At 43.0% G+C, this 24615-nt stretch overlaps 1 protein-coding gene across 1 annotated transcript in view; it reads left to right on the top strand.

Moving 5' to 3' along the window:
* LOC126199415 (odorant receptor Or2-like) overlaps positions 1–24615 on the top strand; it is a 52282-nt gene that overhangs the window by 12893 nt on the left and 14774 nt on the right. The window contains exons 3-4 of the mRNA XM_049936333.1: positions 4721–4825; positions 19816–19971. Coding sequence (XP_049792290.1) covers positions 4721–4825; positions 19816–19971 — 261 coding nt within the window. The remainder of the gene's footprint in view (positions 1–4720; positions 4826–19815; positions 19972–24615) is intronic.

The raw sequence follows: 24615 nt of genomic DNA, 5'->3' as shown, positions 1-24615 counted from the left end.
TGATACCCGTCATAACCGATTTCGTCCAGGTTTATGGTCTATGCAGAGATTGATCAGGAATTAAAGAGACAGAAGTGGTCAGACGTTTAAAAGAAAATTATATGTTTTGCCGCGACTCGGGCGACCGATGAGCCATTTACGGTATTACAACTTCCAGTCATTGAGCGACATAGTGGAGAGAGATTGGCACAGTGATGCAAAAGTCACCGGTTCGAGTCCGTCTCTGAAAACTATTTTATCTTTTTCAATGTTTACGTTACTTACTCTGCACAATAAACAGAATTTATGTTCAGTGTACTGTATTTATTTCCACATTCATTAAAAAGGCATGAAAAAGAAAGGCAACCAAAATTTTGAATTGAATATAATTTTTCAGGAAGCGATTGTAAGGTGTACACGAGAACTTCGAAATTAGAAGCATTCATTATCGTACACTTGATGGTTTACATTTGCTGGCGCTATATTTATAGAAAATATAGTAGTACACAGACATACATCACATGCACGTCAAACCGATCGCGATTTATTGTAGTACTTATTGTTGGAAGAAACGAATGAAGAAGACATTCTACATCAACAGTTACACTGAGGAAAAGCTGAACACATATTTAGGACAAAGTTGGACAAAAGTTTCTGTACCATATTATTACGTAGTATGTTAGGATGAACTTACAGGTCTGGACCTAATTTAAAATATTTGTGTGCATTAAATTTTAATCTGCTCACCGATTTCATTTAAAGTAATGCCTATGCGTTACTTTCCGGTAGAAAACAATGAAAATTCCACCACTGATACATACACTGAAACTCTTGCAGAATGATCAATAACAGCTGTTTCTGTTTTAAGTGAAGCTGATTTATTACTTCACAGTCCCAGAAAGGGGAAATTGAGGAGTTAAATAAAACTGCTACAACGAAAGTACCGATATTTACAAAACAAAGTAGCTTAATTGTCTTCTAAAGCTAAAAGCAGTGGCAGTTCACAACTTGTACATATAAACAGTAATTAATTTGAAAGCCCTTATGAAAAGTTTTTAACTGAAGATTTATCACACCTAGTTTCACTAACGTTTCCTCTCGTAAAATTTTTCATTTAGGCAATTAGCTCTGCTTCGTAAGAATATCCATTTCTAGCCGTAATAATAAGCAGGTGTTTTTTCGGTTTCAATACGGCGTCTAGTGCAATGTTTGCTTTCATACAAATCAAAGAAGCCACCCTCAGGTTTCTTTTCTGTATACTCTCTGTTCTTTGCCTGAGATGTGCGTGCGTACAGGATATGGCTCTGAGCACTATGGGACTTAACATCTATGGTCATCAGTCCGCGTAGAGGATAACATAGCCTCTGTTCTAGACTGGCTTTCGCCACAGTTATTCTAGCTTGCGGCGGAGCTGTTTATAACTTTTCACGTCAAACTGTTTAGTGCACCAACTTCGAGACCCTTTTTGTTGTATGTGCCTTCTCTTTACATCGGTAGACACTCACTCAGCCGATGTAAAGTAGCGTTGAAGAAACACCGACTAAACAGGTACCATGCATAGTGCGCATATTTCAAATTTGGAAGCAAGTTCGCAAAATTTCGGAAGTTCGCGATTCCAGTAAAACTTTGTTGAAAATGTTTTAAACTTCAAGTAATTAGGCTTTATTGCCCCCAGAACAAGTAGTAAATGACTATGTAGTCCGTATGTCCGTATTTACTCTCCAACTAATACTGATCCATCAATTTGTTGCCGGCAGCTGTAGCCGAGCGGTTCTAGGCGCCTCAGTCTGGAACCACGCGGCTCCTGCGGTCGCAGGTTCGAATCCTGCCTCGGGCATGGATGTGTGTGATGTCCTTTGTTAGTAAGGTTTAATTAGTTCTAAGTTCTAGGCGACTGATGACCTCAGAAGTTAAGTCGCATAGTGCTCAGAGCCTTTTTTTTTTTTTTTTTTTTTTTTTTTTTGAAGATACTGAATTGCCATTCTATTATTATCAATGCAAGTCTACATATGGAATATGAAAAGGATTGAACAAATTTTAATACTATATCTTTCGATTCACTGGGAGTGTACATGACGAATTCGTAAGCACGGTAGTCAGATCACGGTACCCGCGGCCATCTTCACCTTAATGTGTAATAGCTTGGAATAATTTCCTACGTTAGAAGCTGATGGTCATTTCACTTAAAGGCAAACTCTTATGCGACACCGAGCAGTAGTTCAAGTGCCTTATTCCAGACGTAGCAGTGAATATTCTCCCAAGATCACTCTAATGCAAATATTACCTCTAGCAAAGTCTCCCCACTAATGTCAACGAAATTTTCCAATGGGCGCGTTCATACACTGATTAGCCAGCTCGGTTTATTCACTTTTTGAACATAATTATATAATAAAAACTTTTTGTTTTGTACGATGACGTCTTCTCTTCCCACACTAAAAGACAAACATTCATCAAGAAAAGTTCTCAGTGAAAAAATTCCATCATAATGTGATGTTATGTTTACTTTCTCAGGAAACCTAACTTTCTGTACTTATGTATGTCACCAATTTGTCAGGCATTTTCGCCTAGTAACACCTGTGTGTTGCGCAGCTGCAGCTACCGAAAACACGGTCTGGGAGCGCCACTATCCCATGCGGTCACATAGTGTTTCTTCGAGAGCCTTCACAATCTAAATACAGCACAAAAATTTTTAATGTGAGAGGCGTGGAACTCTCTTGTTCAGCATAGTTTTGATCAAATATTTGTGCAGACGGTCTCTCTAATTAAATTTTTCCAAAATTCAGAGCATGTAAACCCATTAACAGTTTACATTTTTAAATTTTACTCAGCTGCAGAGCTAACACGCAAATTTTTTATGACAAAATTGTTTCAAAATGTGCCTGTCCAGTTGTACATTTTCTGAATTTACATGTAATTTTATAGTACATTATCATTAGAAGTATGAAAAATTACTTTCATTTGCAGTTATCAGCTTCTAAGTTTCCAAGATTTCATGCAATAAAATTCATTTGATGGTGACTAGAGACTATTCAGTGTTACCTTCGACTAAGGTTGATTTAACTGCTACAATATTTGACATTAAATGTAACCGTCGGAGGGTGAGGGGAATGGAGCAATGACAGATGAAAATAGTATACTGTCTGATCAGGCTGTAGTCGGGAAATGTACAATTAGGCGTATGTAGTCAGAGCCACTGATATAAGAATTTAATGCATTTCACTACATATAATGGTTGATGTTCCCAAACTATTGTTTTATATATCAGATTCACATCAGTTTCATCAAGCATTAAATACCAGTAAATCGGAAAGATATCTGAGAAAAGAATTATATTCCAAGGAAGAAAAAAAGTTTAAGTTCTGCACACGAATTTGCAGTTTTGTCAGGGGCGCCAAAGGATTTGGAAGATCATTTGAACTCGATGGATAGTCACTTGAAAACGGGTTGTAAGATGATTAACTAAATCATGGATAATGGCTGCAGTGAAATTAAATTGGAAGATGGAGAGGGAATGAAGTTAGGAAATGACTCTGTAAGTGCTATAAGTGTTTTGCTAAATGGGCAGCAAAACAACTCACGATGACAGGTTCAGAGAGGATGTAGAATGCAGACTGGCGATAGGAAGAAACGACCTTATCAAAACATGGGGAAATATTGCAACATCCAAGGTAGTTAAAGTGGTAGTTAGCCCTTTCTGGAATTATTTATTTGCCGTGTAGTCTCAGTACAGAAGTCACACATGGATTATAAACCATGCGGGCAATAGAAGAACAAAACCTTTTGAAATGTGGAGCTCCAGAAGAATGTGGTAGATCGTATTGGTAAAGTGTATATCGAATAAAAGGCGCACATAATGGAATCAGCGAGTACCATTTGATTGAAATAAAGGGTTGATTGACGGGAAATGTCATGAGGCGTCAAAGAATTGTCAGTTTGGTAATGGATGAAAGGATACGGAATAAAATTGTAGAGGAGACAAGGGTATGACCACAGTAGGCAGATTGAAAAGAAGTTGGTCAGAAACTGTCAGGATTGTGGAGGGAAGAATAGGCCTTAACAAGGTAAACTAGCGTGGAATGCTGGAAATAAACGAGTCCTATGACTGCAGGCCGCAACAACAACAAGATGACGTAAAAAGAATAGCTCGTATACATAAACGCTGTTTTTCACATTTTTCAATTCAAATACGTATGCACTGTGTGTTTGTGTGTTTTCCAAGTTTTTTTCGTGATAAGGGATGACGTATATTTCTGTACTGTAACACTAGGGGAGTGATTCTTTTCTGCTGTAAAAGCACAGTAGAGAGGAACTGGAGCAGTATCCCAATCAATAATTGGTTCTATCCTACCAAAAAGTTAGTTTAGCTTCGTCGCTAGAATTACACAAAAGGAGAAAAATCCTCCCTATACTCTACTCTTCATTTACTCCGAATTTACTAGTTTTTCCCACAGCAATTCGTGTACCGTAGTCGAAGAAGGGAACTTGCCTATAATGTTCATTCAGGCAAGTTCATTACATCCATGCGAAACATCCTCAACCAGGTGAAATTTTTAAATAAGGCGTATAAACGAATACGAAATTAGTAATCTCAAAATCTATATTATTTTGTTAAATATATCACAACAACAGTATGTTAATAAATTTTTTAGAGCATCAGTATTTCATTAAGTTTCCGCCAATCACTACGATACTGAGATAGTAAATCACGCGCTTAAAGGCAATGATTTTTTCTTATTTTCAGAAAACGGGCGAAGTAACAACGATGTGCAAGTTGCAGCTTTATCTGAGTACGATGTTATCCGAAATTTTCATGTACTGCTGGTATGCGGACGGGATAGTACAGCAGGTAAGTGGCATAATAAGAAGGCGGGCGCTGTAGAATCATACGTTATACAAAAGGTTCACTGTCGCGATGTGAAACATAACTATCTGATGTAGTCCTTAGAATGCTACTTCCGTTGTCACACACTGAAAGCCCTACCTTTTGAGCTCTAATGCCTATGTTACAATTTGTAGCTTCCCTTACGTTACACTTATTCAACAACGGTACATAAAAGCTGTAGTACATTCCGTTGCAAGCAGTCAAATTTCATCAACTTCAACGGCATTAAAATTCTGTGCAAGACGCTTTTATGACTGCATACGCGTGAAATTTCGTATCAAAGATGTAAGGAAATATGGCCCAAACAGATACACTCCTGGAAATTGAAATAAGAACACCGTGAATTCATTGTCCCAGGAAGGGGAAACTTTATTGACACATTCCTGGGGTCAGATACATCACATGATCACACTGACAGAACCACAGGCACATAGACACAGGCAACAGAGCATGCACAATGTCGGCACTAGTACAGTGTATATCCACCTTTCGCAGGCTGCTATTCTCCCATGGAGACGATCGTAGAGATGCTGGATGTAGTCCTGTGGAACGGCTTGCCATGCCATTTCCACCTGGCGCCTCAGTTGGACCAGCGTTCGTGCTGGACGTGCAGACCGCGTGAGACGACGCTTCATCCAGTCCCAAACATGCTCAATGGGGGACAGATCCGGAGATCTTGCTGGCCAGGGTAGTTGACTTACACCTTCTAGAGCACGTTGGGTGGCACGGGATACATGCGGACGTGCATTGTCCTGTTGGAACAGCAAGTTCCCTTGCCGGTCTAGGAATGGTAGAATGATGGGTTCGATGACGGTTTGGATGTACCGTGCACTATTCAGTGTCCCCTCGACGATCACCAGTGGTGTACGGCCAGTGTAGGAGATCGCTCCCCACACCATGATGCCGGGTGTTGGCCCTGTGTGCCTCGGTCGTATGCAGTCCTGATTGTGGCGCTCACCTGCACGGCGCCAAACACGCATACGACCATCATTGGCACCAAGGCAGAAGCGACTCTCATCGCTGAAGACGACACGTCTCCATTCGTCCCTCCATTCACGCCTGTCGCGACACCACTGGAGGCGGGCTGCACGATGTTGGGGCGTGAGCGGAAGACGGCCTAACGGTGTGCGGGACCGTAGCCCAGCTTCATGGAGACGGTTGCGAATGGTCCTCGCCGATACCCCAGGAGCAACAGTGTCCCTAATTTGCTGGGAAGTGGCGGTGCGGTCCCCTACGGCACTGCGTAGGATCCTACGGTCTTGGCGTGCATCCATGCGTCGCTGCGGTCCGGTCCCAGGTCGACGGGCACGTGCACCTTCCGCCGACCACTGGCGACAACATCGATGTACTGTGGAGACCTCACGCCCCACGTGTTGAGCAGTTCGGCGGTACGTCCACCCAGCCTGCCGCATGCCCACTATACGCCCTCGCTCAAAGTCCGTCAGCTGCACATACGGTTCACGTCCACGCTGTCGCGGCATGCTACCAGTGTTAAAGACTGCGATGGAGCTCCGTATGCCACGGCAAACTGGCTGACACTGACGGCGGCGGTGCACAAATGCTGCGCAGCTAGCGCCATTCGACGGCCAACACCGCGGTTCCTGGTGTGTCCGCTGTGCCGTGCGTGTGATCATTGCTTGTACAGCCCTCTCGCAGTGTCCGGAGCAAGTATGGTGGGTCTGACACACCGGTGTCAATGTGTTCTTTTTTCCATTTCCAGGAGTGTATATGCGATTTCTTGGTACATCGAGAGGAATGCCAACAGTCTTAGCATTTCGTGTCGTATTATTCGCGATTGTACTAAGCGTTGGATGGAAATAGTGGTACAATTCTGGTATCCGTTTTATTCAACCTAATGGGCCTCAGAAGGAAGAGAGAGAGAGAGAAAGAGAGAGAGAGAGAGGTTTGGAAAATCCATATAAATTACAAAGATGTATGTAGGTATGTATGTAAGTATACATGAGTGTTCTAAATCTCCTCCTGAACCATTGGAGCGATTTCAACCAAACTTGGTACACATATATCATTGACTGTCTATAATGAACCACTGTGGGGGAAAGAACCACCCATCAAAGGGATGTTTGTGGGAGTGGAAAAGAAAGAAGCCCGCAGTGCGAGAAAACCCATTCTTTAGTCTACATCTACATCGATACTCCGCAAGCCACTTGACGGTGTGTGGCGGAGGGTACCTTGAGTACCTCTATCGGTTCTCCCTTCTATTCCAGTCTCGTAATGTTCGTGGAAAGAAGGATTGTCAGTATGCCTCTGTGTGGGCTCTAATCTCTCCGATTATATCCTCATGGTCTCTTCGCGAGATATACGTAGGAGTGAGCAATATACTGCTTGACTCCTCGGTGAGTGTATGTTCGCGAAACTTCAACAAAAGCCCGTACCGAGCTACTGAGCGTTTCTCCTGCAGTCTTCTACTGGAGTTTATCTATCATCTCCGTAACGCTTTCGTGATTACTAAATGATCCTGTAACGAAGCGCGCTGCTCTCCGTTGGATCTTCTCTATCTCTTCTGTCAACCCTATCTGGTACGGATCCCACGCTGCTGAGCAGTATTCAAGCAGTGGGCGAACAAGCATACTGTAACCTAGTTCCTTTGTTTTCGGATTGCATTTCCTTAGGATTCTTCCAACGAATCTCAGTCTGGCATCTGCTTTACCGACGATCAACTTTATATGATCATTCCATTTTAAATCACTCCTAATGCGTACTCCCAGATAATTTATGGAATTAACTGCTTCTAGTTGATGACCTGCTATATTGTAGCTAAATGATAAGGGATCTTTCTTTCTATGTATTCGCAGCACACTTGTCTACATTGAGATTCAATTGCCATTCCCTGCACCATGCGTCAATTCGCTGCAGATCCTCCCGCATTTCAGTACAGTTTTCATTGCTAAAACCTGTCGATATACCACAGCATCATCCGCAAAAAGCGTCAGTGAACTTCCGATGTCATCCAGTATTTGCGAATGAGAACACTTTGAGACATGCAACAAACGTTACACATACTTTCAAACATTTACGAAACTTTTCTATCTGACAATCCCGCCCCCCTCCCCCATCCAACCACACACAAAATGAAGGAAGGACAAATGTTTACGGCTTACTACATTTTCTCTGATCATGCAGTAACACTGCCACATATTGCATGACATTTTAATTTTTTACTTCGTTGCTACTAACTCTATTCGCAATACTTCGTGCAGTGAGCAACCGCATCTGCCACCGAATGTACTATGGAAATGTATCATTGTACGACACACAGTTCAGGAGATACGACGTCATAAACATTTAGCTGTGTAAAAGAGAAAATAAATGGAGAAATTCGCTAGACGTACAGGTGGTATATGTGTACAAATAAGTGTGAGATATATCAAATGTGTGTGCCACGGATCTGACATGTGTGCAGGTGGGCAATGCCAAGGGTAATAAGCTTGAAAGCTTATCCTAAACCCCTGGAAGCATTTGAATAAAATTTGATACCCCTATTAGTTACAATCTGGAAATAAATACTGTAGGGGAAAGAACCACCAACCTACTACTGCCTTTAGTGTGACAGTGTGGAGAGAGAAGGGAGGGGAGGAGATGAGCAGACATCGGATGGGAGGGAGGAGAAGATAGGCACAGCCAGGAGGAGAAGGAGAAGGAGACAGGCAACGATATGGAAGAGGGGATGGTCACACAGGAAGAAGAAGAGGAGGTGGAGAGAAATGGAGGAGAAAGACAGAGAGAGGGGATGCAAAAGATAGACAAAGAGATGAGGGAGGAGGTCATGGTTAGAGAGAGGGGGAGGGGAAATGAATAGAGAATGGGAAGAGGACGAGATGGACTGAGAGAGGGGGAGGAGATGATGGACACATAAAGGGGAGGGGATGAAGAGAAGGGAGAGAGGATGTACAGAGAGAAGGGAAGAGGGAGAGTCGGTGAGAAGGAGATAGTCACAGATAGGAGGATATAGACAGCGAGATGGGGAGGAGATTGTGGACAGATAGAGGGCAGAGGAGAAGATGGAGAATGGGGGAGGAGGAGGTGGACAGACAAAGAGCGAAGAGAAAATGGACCGAGAATTGGGTGAGGAGAAGAAGGAAATAGAGAGGGGTGAGGAGATGATTGACACAGAAAGGAGAGTATATGTAAAGGGAGAGAGGAAGAGGTGATGAACTGAGAGAAGGGAGAGGGGGCAATGGACAGAGAGACTGAGGAAGAGGAACTGGACAGAGAGGGGGGAGGAGGTAGGCACAGACTGGAGGAGGAGTAGAGCAGGTGGAGGAGCAGGAGGAGGAGGCCAGCGATAGAAATAGATACAAAAATGAATAGAAAAGGAAAGGAGATGTTCAGAGACAGGAGGAGGAAAGGGTAGGCAGAGAGATGGAGGAATTGGAAAGAGAATGGGAAGGAGATGGACCGAGATAGGGCGAGGAGACAGCGGGCAGCGGGAGGGATATGATGATATAGTATTAGAGGATGGAGGAGGAGATGAATGGAGAGTGGATCGTGGACAAGGGGGAGAGAAGAGCTGTTTTGGGGATGGGCAGAGAGAGGGGAAGGAGAAGAAGGACTAATAGGAGACTGAAATAAACATAAAACCGGGAAACGCTGGGTACTCAGCTAGTGTAAGAATGAAGTTGAAACGATAGCTGAGGTGAGTGAGGTGGGGGAGATTAGTGTTTAACGATCCATCGATAACGAGATCGTTAGATAGGGAGCACAAGCTTGGATTGGAAATGATGAAGGAAATCGGTCGTGCCCTTTCAATGGAACCGTCCCGACTTTGGCCTGAAGCGGGTTAGGGAAATCACGGAAAACCTAAATGAGGATGGTCGGGCGCGTGTTTGAACCATCGTCCTCCCGAATGACCCGACTCGTTCGCACAAGCCACCGCCGACAACAGTGCAGTACAAAATTCAGAGCACCGTAGAACTCGTTCCAAACAATGTTAATGCACTAGAAATGTCCCCCTGAAACTGTCGATAAAGTACACATGATTGAAAATCATATCATTGAGAGTTGACATCAGATTGAACAGTAGCAAAGATGTAAGCATCACAGAGTCTTTAGCATACTGGAAGAACCTACTGAAAATATAGACGAAGAAATTTTCAGAATCGCCCGTGAAAAACTAGGCGTACACATTTCACATTTAGGTATGGTTAGGAGTCACATCGTGAGACCCAGGATTCCACAAAACCAATACCTATTAAAGTAAAAGCCCCGTCTTAATGGAAATGCTCTGATGTTCTTAGGGCAAGGAAGAAACTAAAAAAACAAACGTAAAGACTATACAACGAGGAAAGGATAAAAATATTGAACAGTGCAATCTCTCTCGTTAGATGTTTGTACCAAGGATGGCAGGTTAACCGTAAAGACAGCTGGAGAAAAGAAATCAGTGAGCAAAAACACGGAACTTACAAGCACAAGATGTTTGAACCCAAAATGATCATATTTTATTAATGGACATTTTATTTGATAGTATTTTTTTTCAAAATCGTACACTTGGCTTGTACAGTGCTACTTTTAACACTACTTACAAATTTACAGTTCAATATGAAACTTCCAGTACTAATATTGTCTTAATTTTACTATTATTTCGTTGTTATCACGGGGTTTTGATAGTCATTAATAATTTACCACCAAATTATCATTTTACTCGTTATTAACATAATCTTGGAGATACTACTTAACTGTTTTTCTTACTGTTTTCTTTGACATTATTACTATTTACTCCTGTTTCGGTATAATGTATTGCTCTCTCCCTTTCCTTTTCGTGATAATTTTTGTTTCCTGTTTCAACGTAATCACTATCTTTTTTAGCGTTTCCTCGTACTTTTATACACTTCTCACCTAATCGCCGTGTTTTAACAATTTATCAACCAAAAAAACCTCTAAGTTTCACGCTGTGTGTTAGGCAAACGTACCTGACTTTCAACCCCGCTCTTCCTGCCGCCTCCCCAGCTCGGAGCCCCTTTACTTTCCCACCTGCTCGTAATCCCATTGGTGCTTGCGTCACGACTGTCTCTGGTTGATCTGTTCATCCTGCCTTCAGATCCACCATGACTCTACACTACAACTCGCGCACGCAAACATGCATTGCAGCCGTTACCAACATGTCCACTGAAATTAAGCCACTCAACATAAAATGTCTCCTGTGAGTAACATAGAAGCAGCCCAGTTCTGGACGGCACTCAAGCTTTCAATTCGCGGTCTCAGTTTTTCACCCTTAGTATGAACAAATAATCGTAACCAGAGCAATAAACACAAATTTTTCAAAAAAGTAATTCTGCGGTGCCAAAATTCAGACATGTACTTTCTGCTCACAAATTACACTGGTTTAACTTGGGCCAACTAACCATACAGCAGTCACTCCTAAGTTTATCGATATATGCGCAAGCAAATCCCCAGCTAGGGTAACTAGCACTGATCATGTCTCTGCACCTGCCTTGTCAGCTCACAAAGTAGTTTTATGGCTTAATCGTTGCGAGTTCAAAGAACAAATCGTAAGTGGCAAATATTAGAGATTTTAAGCGTATGAATATGTCTGAGCTTAAAAGTGATACACATAACGAGTTTTGGCAGGCAAAAGGAGGCATTAACTTCCACATCACTAGTGAAGTACCTAATTTCACTGAGAGACTCCATAATTTATTCGATGAACGCTCTCCTTAAACGACTTACGACTATCAGAGACAAAGCACACAGGACACATAAACGCAACCATCTTGCTACATGTAGTTATATAATCGAATTAGGCATCCCGTGAGAAATGCAAATCACAGGTGTGATCGCTCCTTAGCTGGAGACTTTTACGTGCCCGCCACCTTGTGGAACATTCTACGAGGTCTAAGTATAGGCAGACCCAAATCTACACCTGAAGTTCTAATTTCTATTGAGGATCTGAATCAGAACTTCGCCACGCCGACATTTTTACTTGACCAATGCATAAGGCTGCAAAACATCGAATCCCTTAAAGATCGATGGTTGGTACAAACGCATTTTTTTCTGCAGCCTGTAAGCTTTGACATGATTAGGAAGTTAATTGCACGAATTCGTTCGGCAGCTAGAGAACACGCTAATATAACAGTGCAAATGATCAGTTCCCTCGTAATCGAGAAAGATAGTCTGATGCCCTTTTTCTCCATGGACATTTTTTTCCCTGTAGTGTTCTCTGCTGTTTGTATTCCTATTCCTTCCTGTTGTGTTTGTAGCATTTATCCAGTTGTATTTATACCTTGATTTAATCTCTTTATTCTTTCATCTCCTGTGTCCGACGTTCTAAATGATCTTTACAGCATCATGTAACCATTTCCTTCTCAAGCGTTTTTACGTTGAAAAGTATACAATATGTACTCCCATTTTTATTTCTGAGTTCAAATGACGTAACACGACACGTAAAATGAGAGGCATTCATCAGTGGTCATAAGCTACACATACATCGCGTACATGATGGAAGGGCATGTCACAATAAATTTCAGTCTGGCTTTTCACCGTCTCACCATTTCAGATGTGATCTGAACCATGTACTTGATATTTTATGGAATGGTAATTTTTCCTTTGATATTAAGGACCTTATGATATTTTAGCCTTGACTTTTATATTTTATATCCTCCTTACAGTTACTAAGGAAATATTAAAGGGAAGGACATTTGCCCCAGAGCCTAGAAGGGCCAGGGGATCACTCGTGGCCGAAAAACAAAACTTAAATGGAAAGGAACAATAAAAAGCAAAAAAGAAAAAATGCGACAGGCTCCGATGTACACTCCTGGAAATGGAAAAAAGAACACATTGACACCGGTGTGTCAGACCCACCATACTTGCTCCGGACACTGCGAGAGGGCTGTACAAGCAATGATCACACGCACGGCACAGCGGACACACCAGGAACCGCGGTGTTGGCTGTCGAATGGCGCTAGCTGCGCAGCATTTGTGCACCGCCGCCGTCAGTGTCAGCCAGTTTGCCGTGGCATACGGAGCTCCATCGCAGTCTTTAACACTGGTAGCATGCCGCGACAGCGTGGACGTGAACCGTATGTGCAGTTGACGGACTTTGAGCGAGGGCGTATAGTGGGCATGCGGGAGGCCGGGTGGACGTACCGCCGAATTGCTCAACACGTGGGGCGTGAGGTCTCCACAGTACATCGATGTTGTCGCCAGTGGTCGGCGGAAGGTGCACGTGCCCGTCGACCTGGGACCGGACCGCAGCGACGCACGGATGCACGCCAAGACCGTAGGATCCTACGCAGTGCCGTAGGGGACCGCACCGCCACTTCCCAGCAAATTAGGGACACTGTTGCTCCTGGGGTATCGGCGAGGACCATTCGCAACCGTCTCCATGAAGCTGGGCTACGGTCCCGCACACCGTTAGGCCGTCTTCCGCTCACGCCCCAACATCGTGCAGCCCGCCTCCAGTGGTGTCGCGACAGGCGTGAATGGAGGGACGAATGGAGACGTGTCGTCTTCAGCGATGAGAGTCGCTTCTGCCTTGGTGCCAATGATGGTCGTATGCGTGTTTGGCGCCGTGCAGGTGAGCGCCACAATCAGGACTGCATACGACCGAGGCACACAGGGCCAACACCCGGCATCATGGTGTGGGGAGCGATCTCCTACACTGGCCGTACACCACTGGTGATCGTCGAGGGGACACTGAATAGTGCACGGTACATCCAAACCGTCATCGAACCCATCGTTCTACCATTCCTAGACCGGCAAGGGAACTTGCTGTTCCAACAGGACAATGCACGTCCGCATGTATCCCGTGCCACCCAACGTGCTCTAGAAGGTGTAAGTCAACTACCCTGGCCAGCAAGATCTCCGGATCTGTCCCCCATTGAGCATGTTTGGGACTGGATGAAGCGTCGTCTCACGCGGTCTGCACGTCCAGCACGAACGCTGGTCCAACTGAGGCGCCAGGTGGAAATGGCATGGCAAGCCGTTCCACAGGACCACATCCAGCATCTCTACGATCGTCTCCATGGGAGAATAGCAGCCTGCATTGCTGCGAAAGGTGGATATACACTGTACTAGTGCCGACATTGTGCATGCTCTGTTGCCTGTGTCTATGTGCGTGTGGTTCTGTCAGTGTGATCATGTGATGTATCTGACCCCAGGAATGTGTCAATAAAGTTTCCCCTTCCTGGGACAATGAATTCACGGTGTTCTTATTTCAATTTCCAGGAGTGTATATTGTCAATTGTGCTTAATAAACGGAAGCGCCAAAGAAACTGGTATAGCCATGCTTATTCAAACACAGAGATATGTAAACAGGTAGAATATGGCACTGTGGTCAGCAACAGCGCAGTTCTTAGATCGGTTACTGCTGTTACAATGGCAGGTTATCAAGAGTTAAGTGAGTATGAACGTGGTGTTATAGTCGGCGAACGAGCCATGGGACACAGCATCTCCGAGGTAGCGATGAAGTGGGGATTTTCCCATACGACCATTTAACGGGAGCATAGTGAATATCAGGAATCCGGTAAAACATCAAATCTCCGACATCGCTGCGGCCGGAAAAGATCCTGCAAGAACGGGACCAACGACGACTGCAGATAATCGTGCAACTTGACAGAAGCGTAACCCTTCCGCAAATTGCTGCAAATTTCAAAGCTGGGCCCTCAGCAAGTGTACGACCCAATCAATGAAACATCGCCGATATTGGCTTTCCTGACTCGGACCCACTCGCATAAAGTTGGCGACAACACGACACAAAGCTTTACGCCTCGTCTGGGGCCGTTGATGACGGGAAACGTGTTACCTGGTCGGACGAGTTGCGTTTCAAAGTGAATCGAGCGGATGGACGTGTACGGGTATGGAGACAACCTCATGAATCCAAGGATTCTGCATGTCAGCAGAGGACTGTTCACTTGGTGGAGGCTCCGTAATGGTTTGGGATGATATGGGCCCCTTGATACGTGTAGATACGACACGTATGTAAACATCCTGTCTGACCACCTTCAACCATTCATGTACATTATGCATTCCGACGCACTTGGGTAATTTCAGTACGACAATGCGACACTCCACACATCCAGAATTTCCACAGAGTCGCTCCAGTAGCACTCTTCTGAGTTTAAACACTTCCGATTGGCCACCAAACTCCCCTGCCATGAACATTATTGAGCATATCTGAGATGCCTTGCAACGTGCTGTTTAGAAGAGATATCCACTCCCCCTTACTCCTACGTACTTATGGGTAGCCCTGCAAGATTCATGGAGTCAATTTCCTCCAGCACTATTTCAGACGTTAGTCAAATCCATGCCACGTCGTGTTGCGGCACTTCTGATTGCTCGCGGGGGTCCTACCCGATATTAGGCAAGTGTACGTCTTTGGCTGTTCAGTGTATGTCCAATGTCAGATTTCTACCCAATACATGAGAAAGGAGATTTGCTCAGTTTAGACATTGTCAGAGAGTAAAACAGCTGCCCGTTACACGACAGGCACGTTGTTCCGTCAGATCACCACACCTCCGTGGAAATGAAAAGGGAGGTGTATTGGACTCGCTAAGCTCTATTCGTTTGCCCAAGAAGAAAACACGACTTCACTCACGACGCCACAGTAAATTTTTGTCGGTAAGTTTTGTAGGGATGAATGAGAAGAACTGCGTGATTGGATGGTAAAAATGAGACCAATCAAGAGAATGCCAGCTGCCGCTTACGTTGCCGTCTGTGTGTAAGACCTGAATCACAAGCTGTGTCATTAGTGTGCTGATGACTCTGCCTGTGTTCTCCCCAATGGATGAGCTGCGTTTTCCTAGGAAGTCGCCTCCCATGACCGCTGCTACCGCGCACCGTGCCGTAATAAATATTTTTCTTTCTTGGTAACGGTTCTGGGCCATCAACTGGTCACAATACGTGCAACATTAGCTGTTTCGCTTTATGGATTTAAGGTGGAGTATTCAAAGATTTACAAAAGCGAATCATTAAATTACTATCATGTCGTTAATTGTGCTAATTACAAGAACAAGAATATTTATATGTGAATATACATGTTATCTGTATCTTCAGTGATCTTTAAATAGGCTTTACGTTGTTCCTTTTCTATTATAGCTATAGCTTTTACTTTATGCCAGATCTAGCTTCATTTTCTCCCACTCAACTTCTCTGTTTTAATCAGTTATTTTGTAAAGCAGGCAAATATTAAGTCTTCTTCTGCAGAGACCTCTCATTCATCTTTTCTTCATTAAATACAAGTTTACTAAGAAGTAATAAAATTTGAACTTCATGCGCAATGCATCTCAGTGTTTATGACGTCATATGCTGAACTATGTGTCTTATCGATATAATTTTGTAGGTGCATTCAGCGGCATATTGATAGTAGGAAATGAAAACCCCGTAACTCGATTTTGTTAAATTTTACAGCAGAAGCAAAAACGGTTTCTTAACAAATGTATAAGGTGATACAGATAATGTTGCTACATGTGCAGTTACATAATAGAGGTGTAGTTATTGACAGATTATAAAAATCCAAGCACTGTCTTTGGTAAGACAGTTACTGCTTACTGAAATCATGAGGTTTTTACAGACGGATAGAGTTACGGGGTTTTAGTAGCCTACGATCGATATGTGGATATCGTATGCGGAATTTATTGCGAATAGAGTTAGTAGCGCGGAAGTAATAAACCGTAAATGTCATGATGGGCGCAGCAGTTTTTCATTCTTTATGACACATATCTCCAGAAGTGATGGGTAAGTGGTTCATGCCTCCACAGCGAATGTTGTTTGGTAATAAGTGGTTTGCGTACGAAGTTTGGTTGAAATTTGTGCAATAGTTAAGAAGGAAATGGAGAACATACACACCCCTACATCCATTTTATAATATCTATGGATTAAGATGAACCTCCTTACATCAACGAAGGCGTTATAATACCCAGATGCTATACAGACACACATATAAACATTCATTTTTGGTGACTTTTCGTGCTTACCCAACGGATCTGTTGCAAATACGCTTCTCGGGTTTGCCGCTGGATCGTATTGTGTACCTCATTAACACATCAGTCGCGACTTGCAGCAGTGACAGCAGCAGCTACCACCACCTGATGATGTCGAGCAGTTGCATCGATGAAATATTGTGCGAGTTAGAGAATACGATCCAGCGGCAAACCAGAGAACCGTATTTGCAATTCATGTTTTGTTAGGAATAGTAGCGAATCAGATAAGCTTTTTTGAATCATTGTGTGAAAAGGGTGGTCAAGGATTGGGTTTCTGAACCGTGTGCTCTCCCGCGTGCAACAGCACTCAGTGTGGCTGGCACATTTCCGTCCCCCCTCCCCCCCATGCCAATCCATCTCAGCCAGGAGGAGTAACAACAGGGGGGAAAACTGCGAATGCGACGCATTTCAATGGCAGTGCAGTTGTACTGGATACTACTTGATTTTATGCTTCACATTTTTCAACAATATAAACAAAAGCTAATAATTTTTCAGTGTTATCTATTTCTGGCGCACGGAAAACGTAATGTAAATATTTTATCTGGTACAATCTGTTGGAATACGGACAGACGCTACCAATTTCACAGATTTTCGCACTCAGGTAACTACGTAATCGTGATTCATTTCGCTTCATGATCGAAAAAGAAGTTATTCACATACAAATATTGATTGGAATATTGTAGCATTTTTACAACTTCATTACAGATACGTCTAATTATACTTGATAAGCAATGTAGACATACTAGATAATTTTAACATTAAAGGGATTTTTCTTTGAAACGGGAATTACCTTTCATGTCGATCAGTTACAATTTCACATGCAGGGGGGCTCTTTCCGCCCGCAAGTTTCCCATACTACCTAAAGTGTCTCGTTCCGTAATTTAATTCCCTTAGTATCACCTGAGTTAATTCGACTATAATCCATTATTCTTTTTTTGCTTATGTTGATGTTGATCTTAGGTCGTCCTTTCAGGACAATGTCCATTCCGTTCAACTGCTGTTACAACTCCTTTTCCGTCTCCGACAGAATTACAATGTCTTCGGCAAACCTGAAAGTTTGCATTCCTTTCAAGCTTAATTCCTACTCCAAATTTTATTTGGTTTCCTTTAATGCTTATTCAATGCACAGATTGTATAACATTTGGGATAGGCTACAACTCTGTTTCACTCCCTTCTCAACTACTGCTTCCCTTTCGCCCCTCGACTCGTTTAACTGCCGTCTTGTTTCTGTACAAGTTGTAATTAGCCATTCCTTAGCCTATTTTCTAAGATAGGGTCAATGTTCCTTCGACTATTCCTACATTTTTCCGGAGTCCAAACTGACCTTCCCCGATGTCAGCGTCTACCAATTTTTCTACCTTTAGTATTTTGCAACCACGACTTATTAAGCTGATATTTTGGTACTTTTCACATGTGCGAGCAACTACTTTACTTGAAACTGGATTGGTTATTTTCTTCTTAAGGCCTGAGGGTATTTCGCCTGTGTGATACATCTTGCACACTAGATGGAAGAGTTTTGTCACGGCGACTCCCCTAACGACACCAGTAGTTCTGACGGAATGACAATATTCTGCTAGCAAAAAAAGCTTTGTATGCAAGGTGGCAAAAGAACGATGTACCAAGGTAAATGAAATGGAAGCTATAAAGTAGAGCGGATGATATTTTTGAAAATATCAGCAATCCGAAACATCGATTTTTAAAAAAGATCATTATCGGCTCCCGATATATTGGAAAAGAGTAAAGATATATCAACGAAAAAAATATCGCCCTACTGGCCTATAGAAATGTTGGCTGCACATTGTAAATATACTGAGAATTTTACGAGTATAGTGTTGATTCATTGTTAGATATTCTATACACTAAATAGCTGGTTGCCTGCCATCCTCTTTAGAGCAAGAATTGAAAGGGAAACGTTGCACGTTCAGGCTTGGCCATAACCAACCTGCTAAAATTGATAACTGCATGTAAGTGGGACAGTAAAAGGTGTGCGATGAATCCATCGTTCGGTTTCGACGCATATTGTATTTGTCTGGAACACTTTGTGCCGACTTCCCTGTTTTTACATTTTTGGTTCAAATGGTTCAAATGGCTCTGAGCACTATGGGACTTAACTTCTGAGGTCATCAGTCCCCTAGAACTTAGAACTACGTAAACCTAACTAACCTAAGGACATCACACACATCCATGCCCAAGGCAGGTTTCGAACCTGCGACCGTAGTGGTCGCGCCGTTCCAGACTGAAGCGCCTCTAACCGCTCGGCCACTCCAGCCGGCTTTTACATTTTTGCAAGCGCCATGAACCTAGCAGTTGTAGTGTCAAAATTGTGTGCTAAAGATAACGTTGCAGTTTCTGTCGGCAGCGCCGATTGCCGGTTGCATCAGCATTTCCCCTCACATGTCTGCGCCCACCGCAAAAACCAGTCTTGTCATTTAGGTTACGGTCACCTTGCTCTCCAGTTGTTTTTGAAGAATGCCGATGTGAAGAAATAGTACACTAGTTGCGGCAAAAACGGTATTTTAATGCAATTCCTCCACATCGGAAATATTTTTACTTCATTCACACTGCCGCCCACCTGCCCCCTCCCCCCCTCCCCTTCCGAGTGCAATCGTACTTCTCCCTTGTGCCACCTACACTAGCTTGACACAGTCAAGGAGAAAGAGTGGACGTAATGGAAGCTAAAAAAGTAGTAAGACACCTTCACACAGTGAAAGTAAAATTATTTTCCACTGAAATTTCCAAAGAACATTTCATATATTTACCGAAATTAGCGAAAAAAGATAGTATAAAATAAAAATATCGGCACTCGATATTGCTGTTTCGATATCGATATGTCAGGGAATATTTATTGCTTGTACTTATCGATATTTGTGGAATAAATATCGATATATCGATAGTTTATTGAGAGCCCCGCTATAAAGTGTATTTTATGAAGGTCAGAGGAGTAAGAGATTTCACTCGGAATTTTCTCTTCCGCTGGTACTGTCGTTGTCAGACCACTGCTGTGACGTCACTGTGTTGCAGAGCGCGCGCCTGGCGCGGTCGGCCTACTCCTGCGGGTGGCCGGGCGCCCCGCAGTCGCTGCGACGCGCCGTGCTGATCGTCATGTGCCGCACGCAGCGGCCGCTCTCGCTCACGGCCGGCAAGTTCTACACCATCTCCAGGACCACCTTCGTCAGGGTAAGGCAGCGCGCCCTCCAGCGGAACCAGCGCGTTTCAGCGTTCGAGTGAGAACCCCTCACCTGCCAGGCGATAATGTGCAGACTTTCAGGTTTTGAGACACCAGTGCCAGTTATAAACTTTCGTTGACCAACTTAAAAGTATACTAACACTATAGATGCGAAAGTAACTCTGTCCGTTAAGGGGCTCCGGAACGCCCTATACTTGCAATGTTAAAATAACGCTTATAAATTACATCTTTCCTTACAAAGTATTTGAGGTAGGAAGTTGAAATTTTTACAGATTATTTATTGGAATATGGGCTACAACTTAACATAGGGATTTTACAAAATTTTAGTTCAGTTATTAAAGATGATTTTTTTCAATTGTAATGAAAATTCACAACATTTTTTTTGCAATTTTTTATTTATATATTCAAAAATATACAGTTTTTTGGAAAAAGGCTGTGTTAAATTATGCAGAAGGTACTGTGTAACATTTACTGAAAGTTTGAAACAAATATGATTGGAAGATCCTTAGAAAACATGTAATTAGTATGAGAAAATAAAAGTTTTGGGAATCGAGCGACAAAGATTGGATTAACTTTTTAGTGCATTCCAGGTCCATAGGATGGATTATCTTCATCCTCTGCAAACTCCTCCTCCAGCTTCCTCTTGTTCCTCCTCCTGTTTACTCTTGCTTGTATTTCTAGACTCTTTACAGCCCTGTCTGCAGCCCGAAGGCGTTCCTTGTCTAAAGCAAGCATCGCTCGTACCATGTTAGAACCTATCTTCATTCCCATATTTCTAAATACCTTGCACCTTACAATGTTGCCATCATTGAAAGTCGCAACAGCATCATACACACCAAAGTGAAGTGTTTCTATTCCAACAAATACAGTCTTGGGGATTCTCGACCATATAACACTATTTACACTTTCATTGGGGTTTTGAGTTTTTCCGTGAATACACTTTTTCAACAGTTCAGGTGCTGCTAAGTCTCTGAAAATAGGTTTTATCACCTCCATTATTGCATGAGGCAGACTATGCTTATGAGTGTACACTTCACCAGTTAGCAATCCTTTGTTATATTTACACCAACTGTCTTCTTCTTTGGGACACAAGCTATGTTGGGGATTTTCATCGTCTTTATTGTTTACAGTAATAACACATACCTTTGCCTTTCCAACATTTCTCCTTTTCTTAAAAGCCTTCAGAGGATTTCTAATAACTTTACTTTTACTCATTACTATACTTCAACAAAACAGAGACTCAAGAAACAGAATTAATTACGAATGAAACATGTAAATAAACATGAAACAATCGACAATCACACCAGCGATATAAATTGAACCATCACAGGTTAGCCATAACACATACTTTATCTCACATCACTAAAATGCACCTGATGAACACGGACGTTAATAATAACACCATTTGACAGCAGTTTAACAGCGCCACAGTGGGTCACGCCCATGTAGAACACATCTCAAAAAAAATTTAAAAATAGTTGTAGTCTTCGGAATTGAATAAATTATATATCTATTAAAAGGTAATAGTCTGCAGATTCAGAAAACGCAAAAAAGTAAAAATTGAACTTTTCATGATTTTGAGCCTTTCCGGAGCCCCTTAAGCTTGCACGACTAAACCGCTGAACCTATTCTGATAAAATTTGGTACGGCCATAGCTTGAACGCTGACGACTAACAAAGGCTATTTTACAAAGTATCATCTTTTTGAGTATCATTAACTTTTTTTAAATATACTACAAGCACGCAGACGACACTCATGCGATGGTCGGCGACTCCTATATAGATTATTCCGTGACAGTGCCCAATGTCACTGTGTGCGTTGTTTTCAACATGAGTTCCTACACCACCTGACATAGCTGGAGAGTTTTGGTGGAGGTTCAACAATAAAACAGCGTGGTAAGCCGGAGAACCCCATTTAAAATTATTGCTAAAAGCTTCGCAAACGTAAGTCTGATTCAGCGCGTGGTTCTAAGAGATCTCAAGCTGAGAAAGTTACTCGAATGCAACAAACCTCAGAGCAACCTCATGTCAACCGGAACATGGATGTAGAACGTCAGGCGGCCTTAAGAGCTACAGAGCATTTTAGACGGCGCGAGTCACGCGTCTCCTACAGCTTCCGAGGCGCTTGAAGACTCACAACGACGGCGTCATTTAAAGGCTGTACGATAAACAGATGCCGTGCCTTTACAGGTGGAACGTGGGAGGCTTTTGGTGAGGCAGCATTTGATTATGATCTATTAACTAAATATGTTGATCATAAATTAATCATGATATGGAGAGGGATCAAATAATCTAAACACCATGACCCAATGACTGCCGATAACGGCACACACTGTGCGTGACAAAAGATAATACCTTATCCCCAGTCACTCCAACTCATGAAACCAATGTAATAAAATTTCCCACTTCTTATGCCACAGAAAACTAAGATAATCAGTGTCTGCCATAATTGATTAACATAATGTCACCAGCGTAAAATTGCTCCTGTTGCAGCACTAAAAATGCTAATATTCCCCTGTTTTAAAAGACTCCTACTCAAATGTGGGTTTCCACCTGCCTCATTCTACCTTCCTCAGCATTTTTAAAACTCCCCCCCCCCCCCCCGACCCCTAAAAAAACGGCACGCGAACACATTGGCGCTCTTTTTAACCTGCAACTCCGATCTTACTTACACAAACTCCCCTAACTGTATCTCGCTCACACGCAGTAGTCCATCGCTGAAAGTCACTCATGCACATCCACTTCCACTTTTCCATTCTTCCTCATTCATTAAGCCCTACACATTTTCATTATCTCTTTGTGTTTCTTTAATTCTCACTGAAGGAAACACCCTCAAAAAAGAGTTCAAATGGCTCTGAGCACTATGGAACATAACATCAGTCCCCTAGAACTTATAACTACTTAAACCTAGCTAACCTAAAGACATCACACACATCCATGCCCGAGGCAGGATGCGAACCTGAGACCGTAGCGGTCGCGCGGTTTCAGACTATAGCGCCTGGAAACATTCGGCCACTCCGGCCGGCGAAGACAGCCTCATTCTGCCAACAGCTTTGTCAAGAACGTGCAGGAGCTGACAGAGGTTTTGGGTCCTCACTTGTCCTTGAGGCGGGAAAACTGCCCCTAAAGGCGGAAGAATCAGCAATGATAAACGGCATGAGGATGCAGAAGAGAATGGAAACCACTGCATTAAAGACGTACAATGTGTATCAACGGGACATGCGGCCTATAACTGAAAAAGTTTCATGATTATCTCTCCATAGGCAAAAGATTTTGGACTAGTCCTCCATTCGGATCTCCAGGAGGGGGCTGCCAAGGGGAAGGTGACCTTGAGGAAGAGATTGAATTACCAGCGAAAGCATAACGTTGTATTAGTCGGGGCCTGGAATGTCAGAGGTTCGATTACGATAGGGAAGCCAGAAAACCTGAAAAGGGAAATACCAAGGCCCAGTCCACATAAAAGGGGGGGGGCAGTGAAGAAAATGCAAAGGGAACAAGGATTTCTGGTCAGATGAGTATAGGATAATATCAACACCAGCAGAAAATGTTGTAACGGCAGTAGGATTTGTTATGAACTGAACGGTACGGCAGAGAATCAGTTACTGTGAACAGTTGAGTGTTAAGGTTATTCTCAATTGAATGAACAGCAAACCAATATCAACAACTATAGTTCCAATATACACGTCCTCGCAAGCAGAGGATGAAAAGAAAGAGAAAATATATGAGGATACTCAACGGGTAACAGTACGTAAAGGGAAATGAAAGTCTAATAGTCATGGGGGATTGGTATGCGGTTGTAGGGGAAGGAGCAGGAGCACCGACTACGGGAGAATATTGGCTTGTTACTAGGAATGAAGGAGCAGAAAGACTAATTGAGATCTGAAATAAATAGTAATAGCGAACACTCCGCTCTAGAACCACAAGAGGAGGAAGAATACTTTGAAAAATCTGGCAGGTACGTGAACATTTTAGTTAGATTACATCATGATCAGGCAGAGATTCCGAAATCAGATATTGGATTGTAAGGCATACCCAGGAGCAGATGTAGACAAAGATCACAATTTAGTAGTGATGAAGAGTGGGCTGAAGGTTAAGAGACTAGTCAGGAAGAACCGTGTGCAAAGAAGTAGGATACGGAAGTAGTAAGGAGTGAAAAGATACGCTTGTTGTTCTCTGAGACTATAGATACTGCGGTAAAGAATAGCTTAGTAGGCAGTTCAGTTGATGAGAAATTGTCTTTTTTTTTGTTTTTTTGGTCATCAGTCTACTGACTGGTTTGATGCGGCCCGCCACGAATTCCTTTCCTGTGCTAACCTCTTCATCTCAGAGTAGCACTTGCAACCTACGTCCTCAATTAGTTGCTTGACGTATTCCAATCTCTGTCTTCCTCTACAGTTTTTGCCCTCTACAGCTCCCTCTAGTACCATGGAAGTCATTCCCTCATGTCTTAGCAGGTGTCCTATCATCCTGTCCCATCTCCTTATCAGTGTTTTCCTCATATTCCTTTCCTCTCCGATTCTGCGTAGAAACTCCTCATTCCTTACCTTATCAGTCCACCTAATTTTCAACATTCGTCTATAGCACCTCATCTCAAATGCTTCGATTCTCTTCTGTTCCGGTTTTCCCACAGTCCAT

Source organism: Schistocerca nitens, chromosome 8, assembly GCF_023898315.1.
Source record: "Schistocerca nitens isolate TAMUIC-IGC-003100 chromosome 8, iqSchNite1.1, whole genome shotgun sequence".
NCBI classification, from domain to species: Eukaryota; Metazoa; Arthropoda; class Insecta; order Orthoptera; family Acrididae; genus Schistocerca; species Schistocerca nitens.
Note: the sequence above shows the minus strand (reverse complement) of the source record. Positions and strands in the feature narration are given on the sequence as shown.